This window comes from Leptidea sinapis, chromosome 23 (assembly GCF_905404315.1).
Source record: "Leptidea sinapis chromosome 23, ilLepSina1.1, whole genome shotgun sequence".
Classification (NCBI taxonomy): domain Eukaryota; kingdom Metazoa; phylum Arthropoda; class Insecta; order Lepidoptera; family Pieridae; genus Leptidea; species Leptidea sinapis.
The window spans coordinates 7,800,344-7,823,357 of record NC_066287.1 but is presented as its reverse complement, the minus strand read 5'-3'; the positions used below and the strand labels follow the sequence as shown (position 1 = coordinate 7,823,357).

Sequence of the window (23,014 nt, the reverse complement as noted above, 5' to 3'; positions counted from 1 at the left end):
TTTATAGCTGCAGTTTTTTAGCAGTATTGAGGTGATTACTATTTCATTGTTTGGACTCTAGCTTATTTTGCCTTCTCTATCCAAAACTGAACATGCATTTCTCAAACTCAATGATTAATACCTATTTTAATTTGGTTCATTAATTGGGTTGGTTTTGGTTGGATAATTAAGACCAAACTGGGCTGTATAGAATATGTGCCGAATATAAAATTAATAATTATAATCATACCTGTAGTTTCCGTTTTAATTGTTTCATCAGATGAGCCCCCGGTGTTTCTTCAGTGGGCACTGTCAATATTAAAAGGGTAATTACTATTAATCAACATCTTAGTAAATATTGCATAAAATTACCTACTAATTACCTTGTTAAGTTATAAATTATGCATCCCTAGCTCATGTTTCCGAGTCACTTCGAAAGACCATATGGTTTTACAAATGTTGGGTGACATAAATAGAAAAAGGCATGACTTAACGCCCGGTTGATTCTCGCTTTGAAAAACAAACAAGGCCACTAATCATGGATTTCTGATCTAATTCTGGTTTGGTAACTACTTGGTTTTGAGTCCGTACACACGTGTGTACGCTGTGCTTCCCTGGGGCATAAAAAGAACAGGGAAGTCCCAGGCCCAAAGGTGCCGTAAGAAGCGACTATAGGCCGACCGTTTATCTGAGTCCTCGCCTGCGGGGTACAGGGGCGCGGGGGTATGACGACAAAGGGGACTGAGACAGGTGCGGGCGGCGGGGGCGCTTAGTGAAACGAGCGATTACAAAAATTCGCCCGCCGTATACCCCCGCGCCCCTGTACCGCGCAGGCGAGGACTCAGATAAACGGTCGGCCAATAAGGGCTTTTACGATTGGTAGGCTTCTTTGCACAGGATGCCGGCTTGATTATGGGTACCACAACGGCGCCTTTTTCTGCCGTGAAGCAGTAGTGTATAAGCATTATTGTGTTTCGGTCTGAATTACTGGGAAATTGAGCTCAATGTGACGAGTGCAATGTAGTGCCGATCAGATTTTTTAGGTTTCTCAAGAATCCTGATCGGCACTGCATTGTTATGGCCATGGCGTATCCATTACTATCAGCTGACGGTCTAGCTCGTCTTAAAAAAAACCGCCAATCAAGTGTAGTTGTAAAAGACGTTTGATTTCTGCCACAGATAACCATCTCGCGCTATACGACCAGTTTTGAGTATTTTAATTTAAAACCTTATATGTTAATATCTGAAGGTAAATATCGAATTGGCGTCGCGAGAACTTCGCGTGTAATCGTTAAGTGACACCCACCTAATTATTATTTTTTAATGAAAACAAGGGACGAGACGAGCAGGACGTTCAGCTGATGGTAATTGATACGGCCTGCCCATTACAATATATTATATCTGTGACTATTACAAATATCAAAAACCTTTCATCCGATATCGAAAGTACTGTAGTGCATATAATAATTCTCAGTAATCGTAGAATGTATAGTCAACTCAATGTATGTTACGTGGGAATAATATAACTCCGGCCAGAGTTAGTCGTTTGCCGATCGTCAGATATTTCATTTGAATACCCCAGCCATTGCACACTAAAGTACGTTATCTAATCAGTAAAATCACATCAATATCTTTTGAAAAATCAAACGAGAAGTATGCAAAATTTTTATATTAAACACTCCCATACATTTAGTGTGTGACTAGTAGAAAGTTTTTAGTTTCCATATTTTAAAAGGTATTTTTAGTTTAGTACTTATATTAAATCAAACTTTTAATTAACCAAACAAAGTAATCAAATTATAATAGATTAATTTTTATTTCTTAGTAAGTACAAAATTTTGTTTGAACATACTAACAACGTCTTTGTTGTTGCGTAACCTTTCTACCAATCATACTCGATGTGTTTAATATCAAAATTTTGGATACTTCTCGTTTTAATTTTGAAAAGTTATTCAGGTCATTTTACTGATTAGGTAACGTACTTTCGATATCAGCTTAAAGTTTTTCGATATCTGTAATAGTTAGGGAATAATCGCCTGGTCACACTTAACGTATACACCCTGTATATAGCTGGCGGATTAGTCATACCGTGAACTGGAATAGGCGGCGGAGACGCGCTGGAAGGTCCCGGCGGCGCCCTGTGACACGTGCTCAGTGATGACAGGTGACGCGATAGCTCAAATATACTGTTGAACTGTACACCTGAAACATAATATGATTATATAAAACCCCCGCATCTTGAAATGGGAGTAGCCGCCATCTTAGTGACGTCAGATACAGGCAGTTCGTTGCCTTTGTTCAAAAAAATAAAAAAATTTAATTGAAACCCGGTGAACATTTTAATTTTTATATTTTTGAAATTTTTTTTGACATACACACGTACATGAATAATTATTCAAATGTTGAGAGTTTTCCTAATTGTAAAATCCGCTACGATTTGTCTTTATATTATGTGTAGAGGTAGACACGTATTTCGCCTCTACGCGAGGCATCAGAGTCGTCGCATGAATTGGCGCGCTTTGATTTGTCGGTTGTTGTGACGTATTACCCCCGGAAGAGAATTGATTAAAAAACAAAATTTTTTAACGGAATTTAAACTCATAAAAAATTTCCAACATTTGGATTTTATATTTTTGTTAAGAATACATACCTATATGTATTTGAATACACATACTTTCCAGTTGACGAGATTGAAATTTTACAAATATTTCTTGCCCACGCCGTTGTAGAATAATCACTCAGTCCATACAAACGACTAAATCGGTATCCATTCTAAGTTGAACAAATGCTTATATTTATATTTTGTACGAATGCTATTAACAGTATTTCATTTTTGATCGTATGATGTATGACAAAGTAAATCATTAACATTACCTAATTTAGTTTCTGCCCAGTCGCATATAATTCGCTCCGTTTCACGCGATGTGGAAGAAGGTTCCTGCAAAAAATTAAATCGACATGTATTTATTTTACCTATACCGGGTTATTGACAGGACTTGAAATTAACATTGATATTTCATGGTGCGCCAACGAATAATCCCATTTGGGCTATTCACCCCCTTGTTTTAATGATTGACTCCTTTATTAACAATACAAGTTTTATAATAAAAAAAATAATTTCTCTCCAATTGTATAAAAATAATTAAATGAAATTGAGACGTTATTTATCAAAATTATTCGGTATAATAATATGTATTTTCATTGGGTGTATTTAATACCATAATTATTGCAATATTGTTTATTGTACAAACGTAAAATACCACGAGGCATTAATTTTTTAAAGGATTTTGTTTTGGTCCGCTAAAGAATATAACTTCTTACGTGCGTACATAAGTAACACACACTTTATAAAGAATTTGCTTTGGTCCGCTAAAGAAGTATAACTTCATACATGCGTACATAAAAGTAACACACACTTTTTATGGATTTTGTTTTGGTACGCTAAAGAAGTATAACTTCTTACGTGCGTACATAAGTAACACACACTTTATAAAGAATTTGCTTTGGTCCACTAAAGAAGTATAACTTCATACAGGCGTACATAAAAGTAACACACACTTTTTATGGATTTTGTTTTGGTACGCTAAAGAAGTATAACTTCTTACGTGCGTACATAAGTAACACACACTTTATAAAGAATTTGCTTTGGTCCACTAAAGAAGTATAACTTCATACAGGCGTACATAAAAGTAACACACACTTTTTATGGATTTTGTTTTGGTACGCTAAAGAAGTATAACTTCTTACGTGCGTACATAAGTAACTTACACTTTTTATGGATTTTGTTTTTGTCCGCTAAAGAAGTATAACTTCTTACGTGCGTACATAAGTAACTTACACTTAATAAAGAATTTGCTTTGGTCCACTAAAGAAGTATAACTAGATACTTGCGTACGTAAAGGTAATACACACTTTTTATGGATTTTGTTTTGGCCGCTAAAGAAGTATAACTTCTTACGTGCGTACATAAGTAACACACACTTTATAAAGTTTTTTTTTGTGCCGCTAAAAAGTATAACTGCTAAAGAAGTATAACTGCTTGCACACTCTTTTTTCTTAATCTTTTATATAAATCTATCATCAGAGAGATTCTGAACATAAAACCATTATCTCATGATAAAAACGGAGGATTAATCCTAATTCACGCAATTAAGAGAAATGGCGATTAAAAAATTTCGCTTTTATAAGAAACATATAGTTGTAGTAGTATGAATAGGCCAACGTCCAACAATATTTATTATACATATATTGTTAGATGTTGATCCTGGTTAAGAGATTTAAAAAAACATATTTGATGGTATGTAATACCTTTGATGATTCGCCCAAATCGGGTAACTGGGGTACTTCAAGTTTCACCCTCTTACGTAAGCCGGCGTAGCAGTACCTGTAAATAAATTACCATACAAAAACAAAACCACCATGAAAGCTGTCAAATTTCGTGCCAGCGAGAACACCGTCGTTCCCGTTCTGGAAGAACATTGACCCGCCACTATTGATGTGAAGAGACGTTTATTAGACTAGAAGCTTTTCATGTATGTGAGAGGAGAACTTTGATCTTACGGGTCACCTGTTGTTATCTGCAACACCAGAGGAATGACAGGAGAGTTTCCGGCCTTCCAGAAAGGTTGTAAGCGCTTTTTTGGCATGTACCCGTGTGTGTGAATGTCGTATCGGCCTTTAAACATCGCACAAGGAATAAAAAAGTGTCTGGAAAACCGCGCTGTAGAGCTTCGCCAGATATCCAGTCGGTGGAGATGATGACCTAAATTGTGGCGTGTCATGCGAAGGCCATTTAATTTGAACTAAATACCATTTTTAATGCACATTCTACTAGCCATTAATTAACTCAGCTTATCAAGAGATTTTTAACCGACGAAAAAGCGGAGGAGGTTCTTAATTCGACGCGTAAGTAGGATACTTTTTTAAGTATCATCGCACAAATCTTTTAACAGAGTAGTCTGATTTTGATAATGATTTGATTGAATACCTCGAAATTGTTCCTATATAAATTTGGAAAAAAAATCAAACTCTGAGGGTGAAAAGACAAGGGTTTATGTAAGGTTTATGTAATTAGTAATAACTTATTTGTCTTTAGATCAGATAAAGCAATACCCTCAAAGTCAAGTGTCTACTCTACTCAGTGCCACTAAGGTAGGTACCGATTATAAAATTAATAAAAAATGCACGTTAATTTAGGCCCCGCCACAGATTTTGAGCTATGACCGAAAAAAAAAGCAAAGATAGTCGCAGATGCATGTCTCCCCCCATCTCTCTTCCAAGGTCTCCCTTTCTATTGAGATGCTATTTATCAGCAGTGGGAGGCTTCTTTGCACAGGATGCCGGCTAGATTATAGGTACCACAACGGTGCCTATTTCTTCCGTGAAGCAGTAATGGTTAAGTATTACTGTGTTTCGGTCTGAAGGGCGCCGTAGTTAGTGAAATTACTGGGCAAGACTTTACATCTTATATCTCAAGTTGACGAGTGCAGTTGTAGTGCCGCTCAGAATTTTTCGGGGTTTTTAAGAATCCTGAGCGACACTGCATTGTAATTGGCAGGGCGTATCAATTACCATCAGCTGAACGTCCTGCTCGTCTCGTCCCTTATTTTCATAAAAAAAACACTGAATCCACCATTTCGGATACCAGTGAATATTTACCTTGAGTTTCCCCGTGTTCCCAGGCGTCTTGGTCTCACCGTTGGATACACTTGCTTCATCACCTTGCCGAAGTCTGCAGTTGACAGAGGCTTCATGTTACTACTCATACAGTGAGCGCTGAAAACAAATAATTGCCATCATCAATCATTTAAATATATTTTTCAGCCACTAACAGATCAGTATATCTAAGTCGTAATTTTGCCGCCGAATTTCCACCTTCGCACGACACGCCACAAATTAGGATATCATCCCCACCATCTGGATGTGTGGCGGTCCTCCACTGTGCGATTTTCAAGGACCTTTCTTCCACGTACTACAAAGCTGTGGAATGAGCTTCCTTGTGCGATGTTTCCGGGACGATACGACATGGACATCGACCTTCAAAAAAAGCGCGTACACCTTCCTTAAAGGCCGGCAATGCTCCTGTGATTTCTCTGGTGTCGAAAGAGAATGTAGGCGACGGTGATTACTTAACACCAGGTGACCCGTAAGCTCGTTTGTCTTTAATTTTTCCATAAAAAAAAGTCACAGATACCGGGTATTTATATCCACTCCACGTTGTACGCTCAAAGAAGTATAAACAACGGCGCAGGAAACCTCGTTATCATTTGGGGGCACGGCAGTGACAGTCAATGACATGATTAAGCAAGTTAATCTATTTATTTGAAACATTAAAGATTTTTAATATTATTTGGTCACTGTTAGATGATTTCAGGAAGTTAAGAAGAAATTAGAGACTTATTTAGTTCCTAGTTCTAATTGACCGACTTGGTATTAACATAATTTTTTACGGTAGAAGAACTGAGATGCGAGACTTGCTTATTTTTTCACTGACTTCGAAAAGGAGGAGGTGGAGTCGGTGCCAAGCCAAATGTAATAAATAGCAGGTACTTACTCTTGCCACGCGTCACTTTGAGCGGGATAGCTTCGTCTAGAACCCAAGTGACAGGCGCCGACTTAAACCGATTTACCGACCGAGGGTTTATAAATAATAGGTAGGACATACAAATAATAGTATTTTAATGATATTACAGGTTAAAGATTCACATAAGAGATATATTAAATTAAATCTCAAGTAAGTTATTTTATACTTTTTAGTTTTTAAAGTCGGTTTTTTTAAACGCAGTCTTTTTTATGCAAGTTATGTTTTTGGTGGCATCACGTGTTTATGTTAGTCATGAAGAACAGGCACGGGGCTTACAAAATGAATGTCGATTACATAGTAATAATAATTACCACGGCCATTACTAAAGCGACATAAACGGCTTACCATGCTGACGTGGAATCTATAATTAGGTATGGTATCTTAATATAGGGTAATTCGAAAATCATAACTACGGTATATGTGTGAACTAATTGTTTGAGAGCTGTAGGAGTAAATTTTTATTTTTTTATTTTTAGTGAATTTGAATACTAACTAACAATTTGTCTAAATATGTGTAGGTATACTAAATTTTTCAATGCAGCAATGAACGTAAGCGCTTTGCAATTTGATTACAGACAGAAATTCTGCCACAGATCGCACCGTTACTGTAAGTCGTTAAGGAGTCCCTCCCATTGGTCATCATATTCGACTACAACAATTACTTGACCATAACTATGTTATGGTAGATGAATTAAATATCCGGATAGCATAAAAAAAGATTCGCCGCAAAGGCCGCGTATCGTTAATATGCTCCTTAGAATTGAAGAGTTCCGTTATTTTGTCATGGATTCCGGATTTCTTTGAAGTATATCCTTTCCAATAAAAAAAGAATCATCGAAAATCGGTTTGCGCGATATTGAGTTTTTCGTAAATTTATCATCCACTTCCATAAAACACCTTCACAACCATAAAAGTCTAAAAATTGCTATACGTATGTATACGTATGTATAGCAATTTTTAGACTTTTATGGTTGTTTTTTATTTTTTTTAGACTTAAAGAATTATCAAAATCGGTTCACCCAGTCGAAAGTTTTGAGGTAAGAAATATAAAAAAACAATACGGACGAATTGAGAACCTCCTCCTTTTTTGAAGTCGGTTATAAATATAACTTATTAACGATTGTTGAACTGTATATATATGTGTGTTGTGTGTTTGATCGGGATCGCGTATACTGTCAGCCGCATTTTTTGACGCAGCATTCAAATGAGTGTATTAAAGTTTTCTAGTTCATTAGAAAAACTTTTGTTGGAGTAGTGCCAAATTAAAAATATTTTAATTAATATTTTAGGCACTCGAGTGGTTTTGACTGATCACGTGATCAAAGTACTGCGAGTACCTTACCTCGAAAACGCCAGTGCTCACAGTGGAATATGGCGATTTATGACGTCATATATTTCCCTAGGGTACTGCGGCAGTATACTGGCAGTCCATAATGGAACGAATTTTTCTAGTGATAGCACTGTGCAGTGCTCGCAATGCATTTTAGAACATACCCTCAATGAACGATCATATAAAAATGACAGATTCCAAATTCAAACAAACGAAATATTTTGTTTATTTTTGATTGTAAACTACTTTTACTACAAAAATAACATAACCTCAAAAAGTTTTTGCTTACAATCTTCGGTGATTCAACATAATATGATAAGATAGTACCGATAATACTACTACTATATATCAACCTTATGATATATCAGCAATTTTAACACAAGGAACGGATAATTAATTAGCGGTATAATGATTCATGACTTTCAATTTAAAATATCACAGATTAAGTAAATAATATTCTTAGGCGGACCGACCTTATTCTTGCCATTTTTTCAGTTAAGTGGCCATTTTCTAAGTTTCCGATCTAACAGTAGTAGCGCCATGTTCCGTCATAATGGACACAACTAAATTGGCACGGAGAAATAACATTATCCCACTTAAACGGACGTAAAGAGTAATGACGCGAATTTCATTGAGTCTGTTCGGCTATCCGGAGGACTGAAGGACAAAAATGACAGTACGGAATAAAAATAGTATTTTTTTTTATGGAATAGGAGGATAAACGAGCGTACGGGTCACCTGTTGTTAAGTGATCACCGCCGCCCACAATCTCTTGCAACACCAGAGGAATCACGGGAGCGTTGCAGGCCTTTAAGAAAGGTGTACGAGCTTTTTTTGAAGGTACAAGCTCATTCCACAGCTTTGTAGTACGTGGAAGAAAGCTCCTTGAAAACCGCACTGTGGAGGACCGCCACACATCCAGATGGTGAGGATGATATCCTAACTTGTGGCGTGTCGTGCGAAGGTGGAATTCGGCGGCAGGAATCAGGTTAAACAGCTCTTCGGAACACTCCCCGTGATAAATGCGGTAGAAGACACACAATGAAGCGACGTCTCTACGCAACGCCAAGTGATCCAGCCGTTCACAGAGCACTGAGTCCCCGACAATTCGAGCTGCTCTGCGTTGCACGCGGTCAAATGGATCGAGCTGATACTGGGGTGCGCCAGACCAGAGATGACAGCAATACCCCATGTGTGGCCGGACCTGCGCTTTGTAGAGCGCTAGTATGTGGCTACTACTCTAGGACGATAGCAGACTAAACAGTCTTGGAGAATCCGTCTGGAAGAACATTTGATCATGAATAAATGATTCATGACTTTTGTCCAGAATTTAATTGAAATTTTAGTCTCGCTTGAGTCTGAATAAATTTTAAGGACATTTCAATTGATAAAGAGATTTTCTTAATAGTTCAAAGCTCGTTTTAACCGACTTCAAAGAGGGAGGGTTCTCAATTATTTAGATTTAGTCTGTACAAATAAAACGCTTCGTTTAGAGAGTATAGGGGTAGACTACATAGAGTCACTTAGTAGTCACGCATTTATAACGTGTACATTAAATATACCAAAAAATAAAACACAACCTAAACATATTGTATGCAGACCTATTAAAGACATTGATTCAATTAATTTCATTTATTCGCTGAACAATATTATCTGGAAAAAATTATTATTATTAACTAATGTAAATGAAATTGTATCTTTGCTGACATATTATATTATAAATTTGTTCGATTTTTACGCGCCAAAAAAAAATATACATATTAAAGAAGCCCAATATCCATGGATTACTTATAACATTAAATTAATAATGAAACGTCGTGATGATGCACAAAAATTAGCAAAACAAACAAAACTTGAGTCACATATACAATTCTATAAGGAATTAAAACGGTATGTTCCTCAGGCTTTGCATAGGGAAAAGCAAGTGTATTTCAATACGTACATTAACTCTAATATTAATAATCCTCAAAAAATGTGGAAACACATAAAACATAATATTCGCATAAAATCAAAAGAACACAACCCATTACCGCCCCACTTAAATGATCCAAATAAAATTAATTCTCACTTTTTGAATATCCCTGGAACTAATCTAGTAACATTATCAACCCTTACGTATTTTGAGTTTCACCGTTTCGGTAACTCTACTTTTGACTTTATGACTGTTGACGAAAATTCTACTCTTATGGCTATAAAAGAGCTCAAGTCGAACGCTATTGGTATTGATGAAATTTCCCTAGACATGCTGCTCCTCACGCTATCACAGACTTTAACCATACTAACACACATTATTAACACTTCTTTCAAAACTAATACTTTTCCCGACCTTTGGCGACATGCCTTGATTCGTCCTCTGCCAAAAAATGACCTACCACGCAATTTTTCCGACCTAAGACCAATTAGTATACTTCCCTGTCCTTCAAAAATTATAGAAAAAATTGTGCATAAGCAATTGATGAGTTACTTAGAAGCTCAAAATATACTACCGGATCACCAATCCGGTTTCAGAAAACAGCGAAGCACAACTACGGCCCTCATTGACGTAGTAGATAATATTTTGGCAGCGCAAGAGGAGAAAAAAGTAACAATTTTAATACTTCTTGATTTTTCACGTGCTTTTGAAACTTTAAATATAAATCTCCTACTTTCCAAGCTAGCGTACTATGGTTTTAGTGAAAATAGTATTAAGTGGTTTGAAAGCTATCTCACTAATAGAACACAGACGGTCTCAGTGATAGATGAGCAGGGTAACACAAAATTTTCAGAACGTGACACTATAACGAGGGGAGTTCCTCAGGGCTCTATTTTAGGGCCTCTTATTTTTATTATATATATTGCAGACATAATTAAAAAAATTAAACACTGCAATTATCAAATCTACGCTGATGATATACAGCTATATTTTTCTTTTTCGCCACACGAAGCCCAACAGGCAATAGATATTATAAATGCTGATCTTCATGAAATATTCATGTGGTCTGAAAAAAACTCACTGATTTTAAACCCGAATAAAACAAAATTTATGATCTTCGGCAATTGTAACGGCTTAGAGTTAATTAATGAATTCAATGTAAGACTACTCATTAATGATAAGGATATCGAACGCGTACAAGAAGTTCGCAATCTTGGGTTGATAATGGATGAATCTTTAAGATTTGAGAAGCATATAAATAAAGTCATTTCCAACAGTTTTTATAGATTAAAAGTTTTGTACCAAATTAGACCATTTATAACCACAGAATTGCGCATACGTCTTTGTGAGGCTCTTGTTCTATCCAAGTTTAACTATACCGATACAGTGTATGGTCCGAGGCTGCTTGGCAGAACAAGAAAGTCAATACAAAGAGTACAAAATGCATGTGCTCGTTTTTGCTGGGACATACCGGCCCGACAACACATTTCTCCATACCTCAAAGAAGCAAATATTTTAAATATGGATGCTCGTAGACGACTTCATTTAGCCACGCTTCTTTTTGGTATTATTAAGACAAAAACGCCAAAATATTTATATAGTAAATTGGAATGGCTAGGTCAGCGCAGCCAGTTAAATTTTGAAACAAGGTTCGCATTCAATGTCCTGTCAGTCCCACTCCATCATTCCGCCTCTTTTAGAGGAAGTTTTAGGTACAGTGCCACCAAGTGCTGGAATGATATACCACCACCGTTTCGCAATCTGAAGACTGTTGGAACTTTCCAGAAAAAAGTTAAAAATCTCATCCTTACGTCTATTTAAATTATTAAGTATCTGCTTACAAATTATGTGCATAAGTCCTACATTATAAGATTTATCTTATTAATAATACATAATGGGATCGAAGTTTTAGTTTGTTTCTGCAAATATTTCTAAAATTGCTGTTATTTTAATATTTATGTATGTATGTATATTTATGTAATATTCTGAACAAGTAGAAGCTAATTTCAAATTATCATCTTTAAAAATAATATGATGGAACCTTTAATAAAACTAAATTTATTTTTTAACATTAATAGTTACTCAATGGGTCACCTGGGGGCTGCTGAAAATCAGCGCTGTGTTGGTATTATTCCAATGCAGCATGACGCTGAGTCAGTTCCTTTTGATAACAATGACTGCTACACAGTACTTTTAAATTAAGATAATCACTATAATATTATGCATACATTTGTTTCATTTTTTTTATCATTTGTATATTTTTATGCTAAGTATAAGTTTTTAATTATTATTTTTTTACCTCTAAGTCTTTTTTAGTTGTATTATTCTGTGTGGTTTGTGTTTGTTATTAATAAAGTTTTCATTCATTCATTCATTCATTCATTCAATTCGATTGGTATATTTTTTTATGTTTGCACACCGATTACGCTGAGATTTATGATCCGATGACGACTTTAGTTTGATGCGGAATATTTACCATTTGGTACCATACAAATTAAACATAGTTTGGCCCAGTAGATTTCAATATATGAACATTTTTGTTGAACATTTATGTGAATTATGTTATTTTAGTTTGTGTACGGCTTTTTTAGGAGTTTTCATTTATAAATAAAACATTTTTAAAGGATTAAAACGCGTGTTATTGTAATTGTGTTTTTACATTAGATTTTTGCATAAAAGTAACATTTTTATAATTATTTTAGTTAAACCGACGTTTCAACTATCTCAGTCCCCCTGAAAACGAGATCTGGACCTTTAAGTGTTTTATCTAAATGTGTAACACTCGCGTTAATCAAAGAAAATACAAGAACAGTTTTCATTAAGATTGATAATTATTATTGGTACTAACCCGTGTCCCGATAAGTGAGGGTTGAGACATAAGATGTTAAGTCTCATTTGCCCAGTTTTTTTTTAATTTTTTTGCCCCTCAGACCGAAACACAATTATGCTTACATATTACTGTTTCACGACAGAAAAAGCCATCTAGCCTCCTACTGAAACTACTTTTGCCCTGTGCTTCCCGGGGCGCAAAATGAATAGGGAAATCCCAGGCCCAATGTGACTTTGGGCATTTACCATTGGAAGGCTCCTTTGCACAGGATGCCGGCTAGAATGTGGGTACCACAACGTCCCCTTTTTTGCCTTGAAGCAGTACTGTCTGATGTCTGAAGGGCGCTGTAGCTAGTGAAATTTCAAATGAGATTTAACATCTTATGTCTCAAGGTGACGAGCGCAATTGTAGTGGCACTCAGAATTTTTGGGTTTTTTAAGAATCCTGAGCGGCACTGTATTGTAATGAGCAGATCATATCAATTACCATCAGCTGAACTGCTCTGCATTTGGTGATGAAGCCCCATCCAAAATCACAATTTATCGATGGTTTGCTGAATTTCAACGTGGACGTGTCAAGCTCAGTGATGATCCCCGTCAAGGTCGTCCAAAAACTGCAGTCACCAAAGAAAACGTTGATGCTGTGCGTAAGCTGATTGAGGAAGATCGACAATTGACATACCGCGAAATTCAGGCAACTTTAGAAATTAGCATGAGTCAAATACAAGTAACACATAAATGCATGAACAATTATGTGTAAAAAAGTTATTTTCCCGATGGATACCGCATTTGCTCTGTGAAGAGCAAAAAGCGGCTCGCGTTACTTGGTTCGTCAGAACTCTCGAAAGATTCCACGCTGGATCCTCAAATGCTGTATACAACATCGTATCAGGTGGTCAATCCTGGATATACGCGTACGAACCCGAAACAAAAAACCAGTCACGAGTTTGGGTGTTCGAAAATGAGTTAAAGCCAACAAAAATTGTTCGTTCACGGAGTGTTGCAAAAAAATGGTGGCCACGTTTGTCTCCAAAACCGGCCATGTTGCGACTATTCCTCTTGTGGGACAAAGAACGGTTAATGCAGAATGGTATGCTAGCATTTGTTTGCCACAGGTCGTTTCTGAACTCCGTAAAGAGAACTGCAACCGCCGCATCGTCCTCCATCACGACAATGCGAGTTCTCACACCGCGCACAGAACAAAAGAGTTTTTAGAGCAAGAAAACATAGAATTATTAGACCATCCGCCGTACAGCCCGGACCTAAGCCCTAATGATTTCTATACTTTCCCTAAAATAAAGAATAAATTAAGTGGTCAGAGATTTTCATAACCTCAAGAAGCTGTGGACGCCTACAAAACGGCCATTTTAGAGACCCCATCGTATGGAAAAATGTGTCAAATTTCGCGGAGAATACTTCGAAAAGCAATAAATAAATTTTTAAATAGTAACGTTGCGTCACTTCCTTGATTCCCGAAATTTTCAGTGCCGCCCTCGTATTGTCACAAAAAATACTATCAAATAAGTCCCATGTCCCATAACTAATCGTCCTCAAACCGGTTCAGTTAAAAAAAATTAGTTGCAGGTGTAACATATTCAACCATCCAGTTGTACGTCCAATCATTATATAATAGCACAACTCAATACAAAAATATCAAGTGTACGTTCCATGTGCGACTGCCTTATCACCACTATTACGTAAACCATTGATAATACCCACGTGTTGTTGCCCCTTAATGTTATGTTTTGATAATAATGTACATGCATCTTTGATTTAGTCACAAGCCTAGTATAAACAATTAATGACTTACGAAAAAAATATTAAACACAATTATATTATGCTTTTTTTTAGGTAAGTACAAATTTTTTTTTTCTCGAGTATGTTAAAAAATACTCTAAATTATTTAAAAGTGTTTGTTCTATTGCAAAGTCTATGCATATCAGACAAATAATTAAAAATGCACCAAATAAAATAAAGATGACTTGGAATGTTATTAACTGGGAATCTGGAAGATTGAAAGACCGCAACATTGAATATAATCTATCAATAAACAATACAATAATTCAATCTCAGCAGGAAGTTGCTACTGCTTTTGAGAATGTTTTTCTGAGATTCCAGTTTCTATCACAAACACTCGTGTCTCCTCCACCAGTGTTGCTGAGTCACTTCTTCTGGAAAATGTTATAGGATGTCAACAAAGTTTCAATTTTAGTTTTGTTAGCCCTGGAGAAATAATTAAAACTTTTAAATCTCTAGACATGAAGAAAACTGCTGATATATGGGGCATTTCTGTTGAAATAATAAGTTCAATAATTGATGTCATAGCACCATATCTTGCAATAGTATTTAATAATTGTATTAATCGTGGCGTGTTTCCTGACCTTCTGAAACATAGTAAAATTACACCAATATTTAAGTCGGGATGCTCTTCTGACCCGAACAACTATCGTCCTGTGTCGGTTTTGCCGACCCTTAGTAAAATTTTTGAAAAAATAATTTTAAGCCAAATGCTTACTTACTTTAACTCTCATAAGTTACATCATTTGAAACAATTTGCTTTACTAGGGGAAGTTCAACAACGGATGCAGGTGTTGAGCTGATCAAGAATATTTTTGATGCCTGGGAGGAATAGCAGAATGCACTTGGCATCTTCTGTTATTTATCTAAGGCTTTTGATTGTGTTCAACATTCAACGCTGGTCAGGAAGCTATACCACTATGGCATAAAAGGAACTTCGCTCGATCTTCTGACTTCATATCTAAACAATAGAATTCAGAGGGTCGACGTGAATGGCAGGAGATCTCCTGGGACTCCTCTCAGTATGGGGGTACCACAAGGGTCTATTCTTGGACCGTTCCTCTTCTTTATCTATATAAATGATCTTCCTAATCTTACAGAGAAAAAACATAAGGTAGTATTGTTTGCGGACGACACTTCACTGATTTTCAAAGTGAAAAGAAACCAAGCTATGTATGACGAAGTGAACGATATTTTATCTGACATCGTGTACTGGTTTAGCGCTAATAACCTATTGTTAAATAGCAAGAAAACTAAATTCGTTAAATTTACCGTACCAAATGTCAAAAATGTAAATGCAAATGTTTTGTTAAACGGAGAGGTGATAGAACCGGTGGAATCTGCTATATTTCTTCGCATAACTCTAGATTCCAAATTACAATGGGGCCCCCATATTGAAGGATTGGCGAACAGACTTAGTTCTGCAGCATACGCGGTTAAAAAAATTAGACAATTAACTGACATAGATAAGGCGCGACTAGTATACTTTAGTTATTTCCATAGTATTATGTCCTATGGTATATTGCTATGGGGCAACGCTGCCGATATTAATACAATATTTGTGCTGCAGAAGAGGGCTATTCGCGCTATTTATAACCTATGTCCTAGAGAATCATTGAGAGCAAAATTCAAAGAAATTAACATCTTGACTGTTGCTTCTCAATATATTCTTGATAATGTAATGTATGTTCATAGGCACATAAGTGAATTTGCCAGAAACTGTCATTACCATAATGTTAACACCAGGAACAAACATAAACTGATGATGCCTACTACTCGGCTTAGTCGAGTTAGTAAGTCTTTTGTGGGGCGATGTATATGCTTTTACAACAAGATCCCAGAAAATGTTCAAAACAAAGGTGTTACGTTATTCAAAAGAATTGTTAAAAAACGTTTGTGTGGTAAAGGTTACTATAACATAAATGACTTTCTTAGTGATACCACAGATTGGGAATGGAGCGACCGCCCTCAGGCTATGAAATAATAAGTTTAATTGTACAATGTTACTTTGTAAATGTTACTTTAATTGTAAAGCATATTTTTGATGAAAAAAAAAGCCCGCTGAGTTTGTTGCGCCCATTCCTCTCAGGCCTGAGGCATTCACTTTGGAATGGGTGGTAGTTTTCTTTGACTTTCAATAAGTGATTTGACATCCTATTTTGAATAAAAATATTTGAATTTGAATAAACGCGCAGGTCCGGCCACACATGGAGTATTGCTGTCATCTCTGGTCTGGCGCACCCCAGTATCAGCTCGACCCATTTGACTGCGTGCAACGTAGAGCGGCTCGAATTGTCGCGGACCCAGTGCTCTGTGAACGGCTGGATCACTTGGCGTTGCGTAGAGATGTCGCTTCATTGTGTGTCTTCTTCCGCATTTATCACGGGGAGTGTTCCGAAGAGCTATTTAACCTGATTCCTGCCGCCGAATTCCACCTTCGCACGACACGCCACAAGTTAGGATATCATCCCCACCATCTGGATGTGTGGCGGTCCTCCACAGTGCGGTTTTCAAGGAGCTTTCTTCCACGTACTACAAAGTTGTGGAATGAGCTTCCTTATGCGGTGTGTCCGCGACGATACGACATGGGTACCTTCAAAAAAAGCGCATACTCCTTCCTTAAGGCCGGCAACGCCCTTGTGATTCCTCTGGTGTTGCAAGACATTGTGGGCGGCGGTGATCACTTAACAAATAGGTGACCCGTACGCTCGTTTGTCCTCCTATTCCATAAAAAAAACGTTAGAGAAGATAGAAATCCCCACTTATAATATTATAAATGTGAATGTAAGTTTGTTCTTTACACTTTCACGCCTAACCACCACCGAACGTGTTGGTTAACACCACCCAACCGATTTTTTTTTATGGCAAAGGAGGACAAACGAGCGTACGGGTCACCTAGTATTAAGTGATCACCGCCGCCCACATTCTCTTGCAACACCAGAGTTCACTTCAATCACTGGAACGTTGCCGGCCTTTATTAAATTTGACCGAAAATTACGCGAATTTTGGGAGCGGTTTCAGCGTAGCTTTGCCCATTTTTGTAATGGGTTTTCACAATGATAACGCGTTGTTGCTTTGTGTAACGCTCATATATGATCATAGATGACAGCTGTCAAGATTCACAACTGCCACTTGCACGAAAAAAAAGATGGCGCCAAATTTAAATCGGGCACTCTTATTGGGACACCCTATACTTTAACTTCATACTAGAGCGCCCGAATTGACGCACCCACACATAAACTCGATTTACACGATCGCTAAGCAATCTTGGGAACACAAAACTATTGAGTGCCACGCCGAACGCCGCCGTGACTAGTCGCTGTCCGAGTTAAACTAAATGCGTCGCGCTATCGACGTCGTCTATCTTTTTGTATGTACAACACTAGCGCTCGGCCCAGACGTAGGTAGAATTATCAAGGAGACTGCTGAGTTATGCTTCTGTTCTATCACTTTATATCGTGTCAATAGTCACACATTACTCCCGCCTTCTATACCTACTTCGAATAAGCAAGATTTTATTGATGCTGCAATGATTAAACCCTGCCAGTCGGTTTTTTATGATAATACGGCACGAGCAGGACGTTCTGCTGATGGTAATTGATACGCCCTTCCCATTACAATGCAGTGCCGCTGAGGATCATTGAATAACCCAAAAATTCTACCCTACAATTGCGCTCATCACCTTCAGACATAAGATGTTAAGTCTCATTTGCCCAGTAATTTCACTAGCTACGGCGACCTTCAGACCGCAAAAACAATGCTTACAATTTACTGCTTCACGGCAGAAATAGGCGCCGTTTTGTACCCATAATATAGCCGGCATCCTGTGCATAGGAGCATTGAAATGCAGCGTCTTCATCGCGTCAAAACAGCATCGATATGAAATAGCAATCTATTATCAACACATAATACGCCTCATTTACGCAAAACTACACGAGCATATCTAATTTAAATAAAGTTATAGACACATTAACTATGCAAGTTAATCAAACAGTATAGCTTGCGTTCCTATTAATATCATTATTCATAAGTCACTGCGACAAGTTTAGAATATTAAACAAGGTTTCTTAAAAATGAAATTGTTGTTGAAACTTAGGTTCTGGACATTCTGTCCATGGTGGGCGGGATGTTCGATCTCGAGTTTCCCCATAGACGCGCGATAGATGGCGTTGTACTTTTTAGGTAGGTTATTGAAACGCGATATTAAAACTTTACGCGAATATCGTGTATCATTTGGAACAAAACAATTTTGATATTTCAAATAAATTCCTTGGGCAGTTGTTGAGTGCCGTACAATGATTTTCATTTTTTTACGTAAAGTTTTTTTTTATGGAATAGGAGGACAAACGAGCGTACGGGTCACCTGTTGTTAAGTGATCACCGCCGCGCTTTTTTTGAAGGTACCCATGTCGTATCGTCCCGGAAACACCGCACAAGGAAGTTCATTCCACAGCTTTGTAGTACGTGGAAGAAAGCTCCTTGTAAACCGCACTGTGGAGGACCGCCACACATCCAGATGGTGAGGATGATATCCTAACTTGTGGCGTGTCGTGCGAAGGTGGAATTCGGCGGCAGGAATTAGGTAAAACAGCTCTTCGGAACACTCCCCGTGATAAATGCGGTAGAAGACACACAATGAAGCGACGTCTCTACGCAACGCCAAGTGATCCAGCCATTCACAGAGTACTGGGTCCCCGACAATTCGCGCTGCTCTGCGTTGCACGCGGTCAAATGGATCGAGCTGATACTGGGGTGCGCCAGACCAGAGATGACAGCAATACTCCATGTGTGGCCGGACCTGCGCTTTGTACAGCGCTAGAATGTGGGCCGGCTTGAAGTATTGCCGTGCTCTATTAATGACGCCCAGTTTCTTTAAAGCCAATTTGGCTTTGCCCTCCAGATGGCCACGGAATTGGCAATCGCTCGAGATTTCGAGATCCAGTATTCCGATACTAGGCGAGGCTTTTAGGGAAGTGTTGTCGAATAGCGGTGATGCGACAAATGGGGTTTTTTTAGTGGTAAACGCGCAAACTTGAGTCTTCTGGGGGTTAAATTGGACAAGGTTCAATTTACCCCATTCCGCGACCTTCTCAAGAGAGGACTCGATAGAAGACACAAGTTTCTCCCGGCACTGGTCGACGATTTCCCGAGGGAGACGTGCATGGCCCGTGTATACGGCATCACCAGTGCTGTCATCTGCATAGCAATGAATGTTGGAGGTGTCCAACATATCATTGATATGCAGAAGAAACAGCGTAGGAGATAGCACACAGCCTTGGGGCACTCCAGCATTCACGGGCTTCGGGTTCGAGCAATGTCCGTCGACAACGACCTGTATGCTGCGCCCAGTGAGGAAGCTGGAGGTCCACTTGCACAAGCTCTCGGGAAGCCCAAATGATGGAAGTTTAGAGAGGAGCGCCTTATGCCATACACGATCAAAGGCCTTCGCTATATCCAGGCTAACTGCCAGGCCTTCCCCTTTGCTTTCAATAGCCGCAGCCCATCTATGTGTTAGGTATACCAGAAGATCACCTGCCGACCGACCATGGCGAAACCCGTATTGTCGGTCGTTGATCAACTGGTGACCCTCTAGGTATACCAAGAGCTGACGGCTAATTATGCTCTCCATGATTTTGGAGAGCAGGGAGGTCATAGCAATAGGCCTGTAGTTTGCCGGATCCGAACTATCTCCTTTTTTTTGGATCGGATGGACAAGGGCTGACTTCCATGAGTCAGGGACTGTGCCTTTGGAATAAGAGTGCCGGAATAAACGCGTTAGCATCGGCGTCAAATCAGGGGCACACGTTCTAAGCACGATTGGAGAAATGCCATCCGGCCCGCTCGACTTCCTGACGTCCAACGAAAACAGAGCTCGCCTAACAGTTTTCTGTCTGAACTGTACTTCAGGCATAGAGCTCTGACACCGCGGGATGGTCGGCGGTGTTTTTCCGTTGTCGTCAAGAGTCGAGTTGGAGGCGAAAAGAGCGCACAGGAGATCGGCTTTTGCCGTATGGGCCAGGGTGTAATTCCTCATGTGCAACGGCGGCATGGACGGCTGGCTGAAGTTACCAAGAGCAGCTTTCGACAACGACCAGAACTTGCGTGTTCCGGTCGGGTAACTGGAAAGCTGCTCGCCGATTTTGACGACGTGTTTTGACTTTGCACGGGCGATTTGCCGCTTAAAAAATCTGGAAGCACGGTTGTATTTCCTCTTTAGAACTATGCAGTTCGGATCCTTTGTGCCCAGCGCCGCAACCCAAGTTCGATACGCCTGTTTTTTGCAGTCAGATGCTGCTTTAACTGACGCATCGAACCAGGGCTGTGATCTGCCACCGATCGGTACTACAGAGCTTGGTATAAAAATATCCATGCCCTGTAGTATCACATCGGCTACTGCAACGGCGCAGGCACTAGGATCATCCGAAGGGAAACAAACCCTGCTCCAAGGGTAGGATGCAAAAAAGGAACGCATCCTATCCCAATCTGCTGACTTGTAGTGCCAAACGCGGCGGGTCGCTGGTGGTCTGCGACGTGGGCGTCGTATAGGCACTACACTCCAGACCAGGCAATGGTCGGACGTTCCGAGAGGGGCGTCGACAATGACCTGGTAACCATCGGGATGTGTAGTCAGCAGAAGATCTAATAAGGACGGCATGTGGCTATCCACATCCGGGAGCCGCGTTGGCGACTCAACCAATTGGGACAGATCGTACGCCAATGCAAAATTATGCACAGATCGCCCTGCGTAGTCTGTGGTACGTGATCCAAGCCATTCGGCATTGTGTCCGTTGAAATCACCCAAGACTACGATTTCAGCGGAGGGGATCTGTGCAAGCACGTCGTCAATTGCCGCTTGAACGCAGCCCATGAGATGATCGGTTTCTGCGTTACCACTATGGGACCTGTAGACACACGCATAGATGCGGACGCGGTCCTCTAAATCTACGCGGAGCCAGAGAGTGGACAGGTCCCTACCCTCAAAATTGCCGAGACGGCGACAGCAGATATCCTCCCTAACGTACACACATACCCCGGCATGAGGCAAAAAATTGTGCTCAATTTTGTACCCGGGGTACGTTAAATATGACGTATCGCTAGGTCGAGATATCTGCGCCTCCGTAAGGAAACACAAGGCCGGCTTCGCCGTCTCAAGGTGGTGGTGGACGGCGTTTAAGTTGGAGTGAATTCCCCTGATATTGCAAAAGTCCACGTTGAGTGTGGAGCGGGTTGCCGTGGTGTTACTGCCTCGTTTGTCCTTGGTCATGCGCGGTACTGTGCCCTCCCCAGAATACGAAGGGCAGCCCGAGCTAGAATGCTCGGGGAGGGATTCTCCGACTCTGGTAGAGCCAGTACCCGCCTGGGGTACTATCTCTTTAGGGACCGCTTTCATAATCTTTGTTGGGGATGGGGGGGGGAGGGGAATGGCCTCCGGTCCTCGACACTAACCTATGCGAAACATAGCGGCACTAGGCCGCTACTTCACGCCGGTGTTTTGTGCGAGTGTGGTAATTAACCCGGACGAGTCTGGCCCGATTGTGCTGACGTCAAAAGACGGCTGCGTGACTCTCCCACTTCTACATTTTTTTACATTTCAGTCGGTTCGATTCCCAGACGAGGCAAGTAATTTTTAGAAAATCTTTGAATGCAGAAGTACTAACTTTTAAAAATAACATAAAGTCTTCTTTCAGTAAAATAGCCTATCATCGATATTTAAGGTACTTTCCCTTCATGTCCCATAACTTTGGGATACCCTGTATACAACATCCATGCGTAGGTAGGATTTTTTTTAATACAAAATAAGGGACGAGACGATCCGCCCTGCCCATTACAATGCAGTGCCGCTCAGGATTATTAAAAATCTCAAAAATTCTTAGCGGCTATACAACTGCGCTCGTCACCTTGAGACATAAGATGTCAAGTCTCATTTGCCCAGTAAGTTCACTAGCTACGGCGACCTTTAGACCGAAACACAATAATGCTTACAAATTACTGCTTTACGGCAGAAATAGGCGCCGTTGGAGCAATTAGGTATAGGTACACTTCGTAATTGATAATTAAGTTTAAAAAGCACAGAGTGTTGTCGTATAAATTATATCGCTTAAATGCATTTAAGTCCAAACACAACATAAATACACATGCGGACAAATAGTAATCCGTTTAGTGCCACTCGTCATCGCCAGCAGACAAGAAGATTGAGGGCTTTATAAATCGATTGAAACCATTTTCATGTTGCGGTTAAAATGGCCGACGTGGTAAAGTGGTCCGAATTACCGACAACTGCGTGCGCGACCTTCCTACGGAGTAACAGACGCAGGCAGCGAAGGGGGTTGGGGAAGGAAGAATACGTGAGACTATTGTCGGACTAAACATCTAAGTGATCGGACAGCCTGGGACTAGATTATGATTATTTTATATCAATAGCAATGACAGTACAATATTGTATATTCTATTTAAAAAAATATGGGAGAGTTTATTGCGCCGCTTGTTCTCTCTCAACGCGAAATTTGTTTCCGAAGCGGTAGTAGTATTTAGTATATTAATATGACATCAAAACGAACTCTTCAGGAATAAATTTTGAGAAAAT

At 39.3% G+C, this 23,014-nt stretch overlaps 1 protein-coding gene across 1 annotated transcript in view; it reads right to left on the bottom strand.

Annotated features, from left to right (window-relative positions):
* LOC126971150 (uncharacterized) overlaps nt 1-23,014 on the bottom strand; it is a 35,053-nt gene that overhangs the window by 8,343 nt on the left and 3,696 nt on the right. The window contains exons 4-8 of the mRNA XM_050817299.1: nt 5,638-5,754; nt 4,288-4,363; nt 2,854-2,917; nt 2,068-2,181; nt 230-288 (exon numbers count right to left, since the gene is read on the bottom strand). Of these exons, the coding sequence (XP_050673256.1) occupies nt 230-288; nt 2,068-2,181; nt 2,854-2,917; nt 4,288-4,363; nt 5,638-5,754 (430 nt within the window). The remainder of the gene's footprint in view (nt 1-229; nt 289-2,067; nt 2,182-2,853; nt 2,918-4,287; nt 4,364-5,637; nt 5,755-23,014) is intronic.